The sequence below is a fragment of the Gadus chalcogrammus genome, chromosome 1 (assembly GCF_026213295.1).
Source record: "Gadus chalcogrammus isolate NIFS_2021 chromosome 1, NIFS_Gcha_1.0, whole genome shotgun sequence".
In the NCBI taxonomy this organism is placed as follows: domain Eukaryota; kingdom Metazoa; phylum Chordata; class Actinopteri; order Gadiformes; family Gadidae; genus Gadus; species Gadus chalcogrammus.
In genome coordinates, this window is record NC_079412.1 from 22,905,662 (window position 1) to 22,917,797 (window position 12,136).

The 12,136-nt window shown below is 41.9% G+C and overlaps 1 protein-coding gene across 1 annotated transcript; it reads right to left on the reverse strand.

Annotated features, from left to right (window-relative positions):
* Window positions 1-657: 657 nt before the first annotated feature.
* On the reverse strand, window positions 658-8,993 carry mapk13 (mitogen-activated protein kinase 13). The gene is made up of 12 exons (XM_056596704.1): window positions 8,556-8,993; window positions 7,991-8,120; window positions 7,459-7,520; window positions 6,829-6,934; window positions 5,513-5,542; window positions 4,661-4,708; window positions 4,432-4,546; window positions 3,926-3,997; window positions 3,263-3,342; window positions 3,095-3,173; window positions 2,467-2,640; window positions 658-1,484 (listed from the first exon to the last, which is right to left on the reverse strand). Exons 1-12 carry the CDS (start codon window positions 8,666-8,668, stop codon window positions 1,393-1,395), a joined length of 1,101 nt encoding a protein of 366 aa, XP_056452679.1. The 5' UTR covers window positions 8,669-8,993; the 3' UTR covers window positions 658-1,392.
* Between the last annotated feature and the right edge of the window lie 3,143 nt (window positions 8,994-12,136).

The following is a 12,136-nucleotide window of genomic DNA, read 5'->3' on the forward strand; positions in this document are numbered from 1 at the left end:
AGGCATGCAGTATTTTGGACTTTAATAAAAATATTGTAAATAAAGCCTACCACCTGTTGATATACACAAACACACTTGTTTGGGTGGATACAAGTCATGAGGCCCCCTATTATGGTCAACAGTATCTGCATCGGTCTCTGAGTGAATGAAATATGCAAAATAATAAAATTCTAATCATTATTTATGCTAGATTTACTACAATGTTTATGCACAGTATTTTTTTAGTGTAGTATACTTACTAAACCACTAGGGTCAAAGTTGACCCATGCAGTAGTCTGCTTCAAGGAATAAAGTCTGACATGGCTTTAGAGGAGGTTAGTTTAACATCCCGGGGCTACTTTCAATGATGCCACTTCAAATCCTCACAGATCTAACGCCTGCTGTGCGACTAAGCTGGATGGGCCATTGAGAGCGCACCGCAGTAGGCCTTCTGGTTGAGCCACTTAATTTACCCTGATGCGGCCGGGCATCAGTGGGTCAACCACCAGAGGGAGCTGGGGGGAGCCTAGGGGACCTTCTCGCAGACCTACGGCTCTACGCATACGGCCTGGGTATCCTCCCATTGATCCGTCCAGGGACCCTACCTGGGGGACAGCCCTAAACTGTAAAACCAAACTCTAACAGGAAATTCAAATAAGACACAAAAACCAAAACCAAAAAAACTAAATTAAACCTAATGACGTTATCCTTACCTTAAAACAAAAGAAAATCCAAACACTGAATTCAAAACCAAAAATTCCAGTCCCGTACCCACAATCACTGTACATTCTTAAATAATAGATAAATAATGTATTATTATCCATTTTTAAATTTTGCCCTGGCTGTTTTTAAGGCATCCGGTTCTTCGATTCCATCGGATTTGTCTGATTTACTGGTTGGGTTTTTGATTCCAGAAATTCATATAAACTCATAAAACCACGATCACTGCGCAAGACGGACAAACTAATTAAATCAGCTATATTGAACCGATGAAAATACTCAAAATAAATGAAAAACAGCCATATTTTTTATTTAAAAAAAGATACATTCATGACGTTGATGTAATGAATTCCAAATGACAGAAGCATGAAACACAGTGTCACATCATTTGTATGTAAACCTTGATTAAAATACTATACAGTACTCAAAGCCAGTTGTATGCACACATTCTATTTTCCTGCAGGTCTTAAAATATTTTTAAAAAAAAACGAATTTCTATTGAAGAACCGGTCTTCCAGTTTGAATGAAATACACATACCCGTTTACCTTTCTAAATAATTGAATTGAAGTAGGCTATTATCAACATGTGGTCATTCAAATGAAAACAGTGTTTGTTTCTTTATGTATGACGCTTGTGGTCAAATTATAGTGTATAGAATGAATTGATATGGGTTATCAATAGTACCACAGCATTCAGGCACTTTTAGTCATCGTCAGTGTGTTTCTTCTCTTCGAGTCTCTCCTCGGGAATGGCACAAAGCTTCTTACCTCTTTGAAACATAACTCTGTAGGCAGAAAGAAGGCCAAAGAACGTTACACATATGCGTTACTGTGGCCAGGAAACTGACGACTGACAATCATCAGATTTAAACAATATAAAAAACATTTTACATATGTTCTGCATACTACTACGTGACGCAGCTCTTTAACTTATACTTTAACCCCTAATGATTATAAATGTATTTTGAAATACACCTCAAATTGGAGTAAAATGTTTTTTTTTTATAAACACAAGGGTCAGCTTAAGTCAGGAGATCGAGCGTATTGATTTATAGGTCGCTAGTTCGATCCCTTGCTCCCCCTAGGTGAGTTTCAAGGTGTCCTTGAGCAAGACACTTATGCTGCGTTCAAGTATTCTCTGCGAACCGACTCGGATCTCGGATCTGACGCCACGCCCACACTTCAAGCGTTTTATTATTTTGCTCAGTCGTCGTTGGAGGAAAACATGGACGCCACCCGGAAAGCTGTTGTCGCGGTAGCATTGGCAGAGGACCAGGCGCTCCAAAATAAGTAGGCTATAGGCCATAGGCAGAGATACGGACGCAGTAAGGTATTGCAGTAATACGAGTGATTGAAATTGCCATTTAAACCACCAAAGTGGTCCAAGCACAAAGAAAATTGTTCATACTTCAAGTCACAATGGGCGCAGCCATCTTGAATTCTGTCTCAGAATTTTGCTCGGTCACCACTGAGTTCAACCGAGATGGCGAGTTCGCCGTCCGAGGAAAAGGGCCGTGTTTGTGTGTGTCGCTAGGCAACGTCCTCGGACCTCCGAGACGGATGGATATTAAAACGCAGCATAAACCCTAACTGCTGCTGACCAGTTGGCTGTCGCCTTGCACTGACTCCACTGTCGGGGAGTGTGTATGAATGGCTCAAGTTGCTTTGGATAAAAGCGTCTTCTAAATGTAAAGTACTAGAATAACATGTATAGTTTTGATTTGTATTTTAAATATTTCTAATTTGGCTTTCACTTCTCTCACTTACGTTTCCATTCCTCAAGGGATAGTGTTGCGTTGTCCCGGCTGTCGTCGTAGGGCTTGGGGTCGGGGCAGTCCTCCGGGTCCCTCAGCGTGTCAAAGTAAGGGTGCTCCAGGGCCAGTTCGGCAGTGGGCCTCTCGTCCCCGTCCAGAACCAGCATCTTCTCCAGCAGGTCAATGGCTGCAGCAGAGGGGCCAACGTTGAAGGGGTTGAATAATGAATCTCGTACGAATGAATTAACAGACGATACGTTCAGACACTGTTCGCTCTGGAGTACGGCCCCCCATGAAGGAAGTGGGGGTGGCTTAGATGGAAATGCGATAAAACCTTTCCGATTCATTAACAGGACTGTACATGGGCTATCTTCTGGGGACCAATGTTTAAAAAGGGTTCAAAAAAGCCTACTGTTTAGAATTTGGCTAGTATACACCCATGAATTTCATTGTCAATAGTCTGCCTGTAGTCTTCTCTCAGGAAGATGCCTTCACCGTAACTGCTCATTAATTACATGTATCTAACACATCACATCTGTAAACAACAAGTGACATTTTTTTATAGAGTGAAAAGTAAGACATTGGAAGAGCAGGAGCAGATGCAGGAGAGGGTTAGAGGTCAGGTTAGAGGTCGGACTCACCTTGTGCACTGGCCTTGGGAAACAAGGTGGAGAAGTCCTTCCTCGGATAATGCGGGAGGTTCTTCATGTAGCTTTTGGCCTTTTAAAGCAATATAACAAGCACTCAATAACTGTAGACGACGCCGATATTGACTCCACAGAAGCCTCCCTCTCTTGAACCTCTCTTACCTCAGGGCTGTCCAGCTTCTGGATGAATTCTTTCCCAGGGACACCAGTCACTTTCATGATCTGGGTGAGTTGGTCCATATCTGGGATTCCATAGGGTCAAAGGTGAACAGCCTTTCATATCGCCTAAACAGAAATGATTGGATTTGTAAAGATTTGCATTTGCATTCCCCAAATATCCTGTTTTGATTATAAATAGCATAATGGATAAGGATGCACGTTATATATCAATTTTGATAAAAATGTGGGGCATGATGACGCTAATGATAGTGTCATTTGAATTATGTATTATTCAGATAATACAATTAGATCCGATAAATACAGTTGATAATTTGTAGCCTGTTATTATTTTACAATCGCAGAGGACAAGAGCACGAATTCTATTTGAAGTACATGTTCAGCTAGGGTTCCAATAGCAAGGACAAAGTCCCACAATGAGTCACCTGACAATTTGTCATTGACAAGACGATGTGTTAACGACATTTAGCGCGACCATTGGTAGAGTACAAACAGTTTTTGGCAGTTGGCTGTCAGTTGGCTGCTCACAAACTGCCATTCATTTTTAAAAAACATTATCAGGCACACTTAATTACGGTAACAAGAACAACAAACGTGCTTAAATGTGAATGTTGTTCTATTCACAAACATCCACAAAAAAAAGGATACAGTCTTTCCCTTTGAAGAGTGTTTTTCCGTTGATCATTTCTGCCATGATGCAGCCCACGGACCAGATATCCACTACAGAGCGGCGGGAGGCAAGGAAACCAGTTTACATGAACCGTTAGAAAGGAACCGTGGAGACACGAATCCACCCACGCCGTGGAATATATTTGGCAAGGGCTCAAAGGCCTGCTATATTTCCTATCAAGCCAGACGATTGATGCAAGTATTCCCTAATTACATTCTCCACGATATTCATAATATAACAATAACCCGTTAGCATTTAATCCATAAAGAATGTCCTTCCCTTGGTTTTAATGAGCCAAACGGGTCTATTTAACTAAATTAATCAAAATTCTCGAGATAAAAAACACAATTAACAAAATAACAATGTAGGAAAACTTTCACATTACACCAAGCTGAAAGTACGGGTGACAGACATTGTGATGGAAGGGACCCTTGAGGAATCCAGCGATACGGATATTAACATGCAACATGTATGGTGTTCTTGCCAGTCTGGGTGTAGTGCATCCAGTTGAGAATGACTTCCGGCGCCCGGTACCACCGAGTCACCACGTAGCCCGTCATCTCAGCATCGGTACTGCGAGCCAGCCCGAAGTCGAGGATCTGGAGTCAACAGCACCGAGTTACAACGGTCGTGGTGGACTTTGGGTCAGAAAATAGATGGAAGATCTTGTCTAGATGGTTTTCGTTTGAAAGATATTCCTTCTAGACGCTAACCTTTAACTCGCAGTCTTGGTTCACGGCCAGGTTTCCCGGTTTAAGGTCCTATGAACGAAGCGGGAAAATAACATTGTTGTTAACGGAAATTAAGTTAGAATCAAAATAAGGTAAATATTCCAACCCATGGCATATACTGACAACCAAAGCATGGAAAACAAAACCAACAGGACCACAGCTATAAAGAAAATTGTGACCTCAGGAAGAGAATAAAAACAAATTTTGAAAAGGTTGGCAACATGTCGGAGGTGGTTCACTGGTTCGGACAATAGGGGAATTTTTGGACACTAACTATGCACCAGAAAAAAACATCACCTATCGTGCATTGTTCGAATGAACAACTCAACACTGTTGGATGTCATTAGATTCTACAGGATGAGTCCAATTAAAATGAAGATGCATCGTTGAATATATTGTGGAAAAATATTTTTTGCATTCTTGGTGTCAAGTAGTGCAATATATAGGGAACCAGAATTGTAAACTCAAAGAGTATAATAGCACAATAGAGTAATAGCACTACAAATGGTGACACCTCAAATGGTGCACAATATAGGCCCACCTGAAAAAATTGGTCAGCATAGAAAAGATTGCAAGTAACACTAATCAGGAATAAGGTGCAACTGCTTCATTCCACCAGAGGTTGTGCCGTATCTGCAGTGTGATTCCCTAATTCGGTTCTTCTTTGAACAAGGGGGAATGTAAACTGAAATATTATGCGCAGATGTGGGGTGAGGCATATTCATGTCCTTAACGTCCCACAACATGCTGCTAGGAACCCGATTAAAGAATACTCATCCTACCTGTTGGGGCAGGGTTGGCCATGACTCAATACAATGAGGAAATAGGACTTACTCTGTGGATGATGCCTGCCTTGTGAATGTACTGTAATATAAAAGGAAAGGAATGACAGTTAAAAAACACACACACACACACACACACACACACACACACACACACAGACACACACACACACAAAAAGGGATGTAAAATAATGTCTAAAATATCACGATTTACTGTAACCACCTATAACACTAACCCCACATCATTGTTTGAAAAGGAATTGAGGAAATTTGTTAACGTCGCAATTTTATTTGAATAGGCTGTGAACTTCATGGTTGGCCCTCATGACATCAACTACAGCCTCGTTCAACCACAGCGAAAGTCTCGCATTACAGTTTCAAAGGACTATCCAACATGACGTGTTATTTTCATTTCACAGGTAACTCCAGACATGTCCAGATGCTTTGTCAAACTACAACAAATGAACAAAAGGAATATTGTTTTGTGATTTACTGTGGGTCAATGCCAGATAGAGTTCAGCCTGAATTATTGCTATTTCGGTCCTATAACAAGCAATTGTCCCTGCCGATACAGATTCGGCAGGGACAATTGAGATTCTGAATGCTACAGTTTGCTCTTAAATATGTTCAAAATACAGTGTGAATAATTCAAAATGTAAAATGATTTAGACTTAAGACTAACAGTTGATGTTTATCACGTGACATCTTCCCCTTTTCTTAGACCTCCAACATGTAAATCAAGCCACCTAAATAATTGTCAATGATTAATTTTTCCCTAGGTATGTTTTTCTTTTTATGATCATAGTTTGTAGCAGTAATACACATTCTGAGTTTCATTGACCCCATTCATATCCCATACAAATATCACAAGGAGTAACTTGTTCACAAGAAGTTTTGTTTCACAAAATAAGGAATACCCTGAAAACTCATTAATAAATATAGCACTTAAGCTCAACAACTACTTCTTACCTCCAAGATAACTTTACTAGTATACACAAATACCATATACTCTAACCAGGAGCCAAGGATAACGCCTAGTCAAATATCGATGAATCCGGATTTTATTAAGAATAATTGACTAAATCGAAAATAATTATTGCTAGCTTCATCCCTAATAAGAACACATATTTTCCCACAGTAAAAAAAAGAAGGCCAAGCTAACACCAACACACGACACTGAAGGCCCTACTTCTTTAGATACACAAATGTTTTGCTGAAACACCTAACTCTACTTTCTCACTCTCACCGTGTTTAGGTAGTTTGGTCAAACACGTTCTCATTGCAATACATTGCCCTTAGCGAAAATAGTTGCTTACATTGCAAAAAAACACCCGAGAGCTGTATGTACCAGAGGTGTTGTTGCCTTACCCTGAGTCCACACAGCATCTGATACACCAGAAACTGCACTTTGTCTTCGGACAGATTGCCGCGCACCTTTGACAGGTCAGTGAACATGTACGGCATGACCAGGTAGCTGCAGTAGATGGAAGAGACACAAGCAAAGGATATATTCGGAAAGGTAAGGTATGTAATGAACCCCACCACGCCACTGAGGTTTGCTCGCATTCTGCTCTGGCGGTCCACCTGACAGATGCTCTGACGTTCATAACAAACCGATTCACGAGGCCAATCATTCCCAAACGTTTTTTTTGTCGTTAAAGTTGGCTCCGCTGTTCCCATGTCTCACCAGTTAACCAATCAATACCGATGCCCCCTGTGGATTTAGACTTATAATGGCAGTTCCAAAAGCCCAAGACAATTTCAATTAAAATACCTTAAAATAGCTCAGCTGTCATGCGATTAATTTATAATACAATAATAATAAATAAAAAAAATAAAACAAAAACCTACGTGGCCAAGTTATAAACATCATAGAACCAAAAAAAACAGAAGCAGGTTTGAAAACATGATGTGAAACGGCCAATCATGGGTGGAGAAAAGGGAACCAAGCATGCACATATAACAAAATAATAACGTAGAAGTAGGCAGAGTACTTACAAGTCCTGAAAGTCCTCGAACCCCGTAGCTGCAGGTGTGAACACGTCAAGAAGCCCAATGACCTGGTCAAACAAAGAAACACACACAGTTAGTAATCAGTGGATCTCCCCTCCCAGCCGAAAGGTGCTGGGTCCAATCCCCAATGTCCCAAAGCCCCTACCCTCGTTAGGTAGGGGAAATGAATTGTATCATTGAATTCACTGCCAGTTGACTAAATAGTAAAGAACTTAAAGAATAATATAATTGAATCATTTCCAATTATTATCATAAAGGGTGCAATAGGAAATGAATGTTATGCATATGTAACTCATATTTATTTCACTACTATTTGTGATATTTTTCCTTCGATACATGACATTAAGAGGAGCAGGTGAACCTTTCGTTGTCCTGCCCCCTTTCTATGAATACATAATAGTGTGTGTGTGTGTGTGTGTGTGTGTGTGTGTGTGTGTGTGTGTGTGTGTGTGTGTGTGTGTGTGTGTGTGTGTGTGTGTGTGTGTGTGTGTGTGTGTGTGTGTGTGTGTGTGAATACATTTTCGTGCTTCATGTGCTTCAGCAGTCGAAGCTCTCGATAGGCCCTCTTGGCGAATATCTCCGACTGAAAGGGCCTGTGCAGCTTCTTGATGGCAACCTTCTCTTTCGTCTTCTCGTTGGTCACTGAACTGAAATGTGTTACAATAACAAGTCGTGGTCCAACGTTATACAATGAGCAAGTTGTAAATCGATAACAGTGTGGAGGGGGGAAATCTATGGGGGTGGGGCAATGTAAAACGACGGCCCATGTTGTATCACATGCGTAACCTGTGCAGCAATTTAGCAAGTTATTAATAAGCTCCGTTGACGTCTCCTCGATCTTCGCCGTAGTTTACCTGACAGCACATTGTTTACATCACCAAGACACACGGACGGTTAGGGCAAAACACGTCGAAGTTCGTCATTCTCGGATTGCATTCATAACCACTGCCCATTCTATATGACATATGGCGATACAAGCTCAATCCATGCCTGGACGCGTGTGTACGTGTGCGTACGTCTCACACAGAACTCAGCGTTATAAATTAATCGCAGCGTAAAAGCAAACCACCGTAGAGACTCACCACACTGAACCGTACGCTCCAGACCCGATTTGCTTCAGTCTAATAAACTTCACCGGGACTTCCCACACCGTATTGTTGATTTCCTCACGGGAGAAATGCGGCCGAGCTTCCATGTTGAAACCATTCGAGAGCTCAGGAGGCGATCACGACAAACTGCACTCCTTCGCTACAACACCTCCACCCCCGCGTCTCGACGCTCACTTGGTTTGAAAGGTCAAACAGAAAGGACGATAATAAAATACGGTCCGCTGGTCAGAGGTAATCCCACGATCTGGTGACACAGGGAAAGTGCATGAGTCTCTAACAGAGAGGTCTAACGAAGATAGAGATGTACAGATGTATTCCCTGGTGGCAGGCCGACATTGTACTGGGCTGGCGGATGCCGCCCCCTTATTCTCCTCTCTTGTTGATGGGATGTGATTTTATGGTGTAACTCGTGATCCAAAACCACTTGCTGAAGCATGTCAACGTGATTCACTTCGTTCCCACCCACGCACACTAGAAGTTGTTTGTGTGTGTGTGTGTGTGTGTGTGTGTGTGTGTGTGTGTGTGTGTGTGTGTGTGTGTGTGTGTGTGTGTGTGTGTGTGTGTGTGTGTGTGTGTGGTAACTTGTTAATCTTCACCAAACAAACGCCATCAACATTAACGAGGATGTTATCAATGAGCAGCGTGAAACGTCTGCAGCGGGTGCTCGCGACAGACGTATACGTCATCAGCAATAACATCTCAATTTTAATTAAAAAATGTGATCAACAATTGTTTCGTCAAACGAAGTTAGGCTACCGATTGGTTTCTACGTTGGGCTTCTTTCAGAAATGCAGCAAAGCAATACTTGTTTTCAAATTGTAATATTTAGTTGTGAGAGTCAGTTAATAACAGGCAGCAATAACTAACTCACCACATGGAGTTACATTTACATATGTACGCTATGTTCATCATAGATGTTCATAGCCCAGGCCTGACCCAAGACGTACAGCCTCCTTCCGCAATATGTTTTTTTTGTCTTTGATTTATTAATATTAATTAATAAACTAATAAACTAATACAACGAATGAATTGCCTGAACAAACTCAGAATTCGGCAAAAACATAATAAACGACTCCACTTTCCCTAACCGACGTCATTGCGTGACGGGGAGTATTGCTGACCTCTAGCGTCTCTAGCGTGGAACTACAGTTTTCCCAAGTTGAACTACAACAAATGCTCTCTCGATCCATGCGTTATTGTCGTATTGATATCAATAAGGTTGTTGCCAACAGTGAGAATCACTTAGGTCGGACTTGGCTAAGGGGTATATTTTAGGCCACTTGAATCCCCATTCAAATGTGAAAAAAAAGAGATGTTGATGTTGAAATTAACTGCCCAGGGTAGTCTTTCTTAGGTGTGAAGTCGGCATTTTATTTTCTTACGGTATATACTTAATAACCATCAATAAATTAATTAATTTCGATTCAAATAATATGATTCTGGAATTGGTATCCATTATTATCAATTGTATTTTCTTCTCTTCTCTTCTTCTGCTTTCCCGCGTTTCCTTCGTTGGTGGCATGCAGGGACGCGGGAAGGCAGTCCGAGGGGGGGTGCTGAGAGAGAGTCTATATAATGACGTCATAATAAATGCTGCGCAACATCCATTGTTTACAAAGACGAGAATGACGGGTGACGTCACATTCAGGGCTCCGCTCTGATAAACACTCTACTGGCGTGTAAAAAGAGCTCTGCCAACTAGCCACATAATAAGAGTGGATGTCAATAATTTAATGAAAAATCATGTTGTATGATAAAATTATACAAAAAAGTATTGATTTGTTCAGAAAACGTTCTAACTTGGGGGTGCTGCATAACCCTAGGCACCCCCACTTCCCTGGGTAACACTGTTTTTTTTTTTTGGTCGTCATGAAAAAAAACATAAGGGGTAGCGCTGTTGTTTTTTATTGGTCGTCATGAAAAAAACAAAAGGGGTAACACTGTCGATGTTTATCAAATAAAACATAGGGGGTACCACTGTTGTTTTTCTTTGGTCGTCATGAAAAAACCCACAAGGGGTAACACTGTTGTTTAATCAAATGAAACATGAGGGGTAACACTGTCGTTTTATCAAATGAAACATAAGGGGTAACACTGTCATTTTTCTTTGGTCGTAATGAAAAAAAACATAAGGGGCAACACTGTTGTTTTTCTTTGGTCGTCAAGTAAAAAACATAAGGGGTAACAATGTTTTTTTTTTATAGGTCGTCATGAAAAAAACATAAGGGGTAGCGCTGTTGTTTTTTATTGGTCGTCGTCATGAAAAAAACAAAAGGGGTAACACAGTCGATGTTTATCAAATAAAACATAGGGGAGTAACACTGTTGTTTTTTATTGGTCGTCATGAAAAAAAACATAAGGGGTAACAATGTTTTTTTATTGATCGTCATGAAAAAAAACATAAGGGGTAACAATGTTGTTTTTATTGGTCGTCATGAAAAAAAACATAAGGGGTAACAATGTTGTTTTTTTTATTGGACGTCATGAAAAAAAACATAAGGGGTAGCGCCCCCCCTACGGCAGAAACTGGTGGGGGCCCCGATGGCGGTGGTCCCCGTCCACACCCCGAAGGCTACGACTGACCCGTGGGTTTCGGCAGAGGAGGGCCTATTCCGCCCGCCGCGGGGGACGGGCGTCCCGGACTGAGCCCCAATTAGACAGCCGGCCACCGGAACATTTCGGACAATGTGATGGGTGTTGGGGTCGTCAGGACGTCTGACCCCTAAGGTGGGGGCTGTGTGGCGACTCCTACGGGGTCGCTCAGGGGATTCTGGGAATCAGTGTTGTCTGTTTGCGAAAAAGGGGCCTTTGTCGTCCTTGTGTAGTTGTTAGGTTAAGTGGGGCTAACGGGGTTGGGGAGTTAATTGTTTGTGTGTAGTTGTGTGTTGTTTAATGTTAACGTGTGTGTATCGTTGCCGCCACCATCACAGAAAATGACTTGTTTGTTGGGTGTGCTGTTTTTCCGTATACGAGGTTGGTGTTGAATAAAGGCAGCCGTAGTCGTGCGGTGTATGGGGCACAGAACTGCATAATTGGTTGAACCTGGTGTTACGAGAGTGGCGTATGTGTGTGCGCGAGAATGTCTGTGTGTGTGTGAGTGACGTCAGCGAATGAGTCGACGAATGAGTGAACGAGCGATTGAGGGTGTGTCAGTCTAGGAGGAATGACACGAGTCCGGTTGTGTTTTCCGAGTTACGTGTACTGTTATAAATAACTGAATAAAGTACCAAACGCCGAGAATCCGTGCCCGTGTCTTCCGACCTATAAACAGACCCACTGCCGGTTATAGTGAAGGGTGTTACCCCCGAAAGGACATCGGCCCTGGAGGGAACGTCTCCCCTGTGCTCCCGGACTACGGTCTGAGAGCCAAGAAGCAGGAAAGGTGTAACACTGGGCTCCCGTCTCATCCTTAATGTGCTGCTCGCCACATTAATTCTGGCCTCCGAGTTATTTTATGTTAGGTTTGGTAGTTAGACTTCCGAAATTAAGTTCATAAAAACATGTCCATGTTGTTTAGCTCTGCGAGACTCGCATAAAAACGCATAACTTGAAAC

Coding starts and splice junctions, on each gene's coding strand:
- mapk13 (XM_056596704.1), bottom strand. CDS start 8,668: ATGGAAGCTCGGCCGCATTTCTCCCGTGAGGAAATCAACAATACGGTG. Junction 3,343..3,925: donor ACTCTTCAAAGGGAAAGACT/GTATCCTTTTTT, acceptor ATGGAATCCCAG/ATATGGACCAACTCACCCAG. Junction 1,485..2,466: donor ATCCCTTGAGGAATGGAAAC/GTAAGTGAGAGA, acceptor TTCTGCCTACAG/AGTTATGTTTCAAAGAGGTA.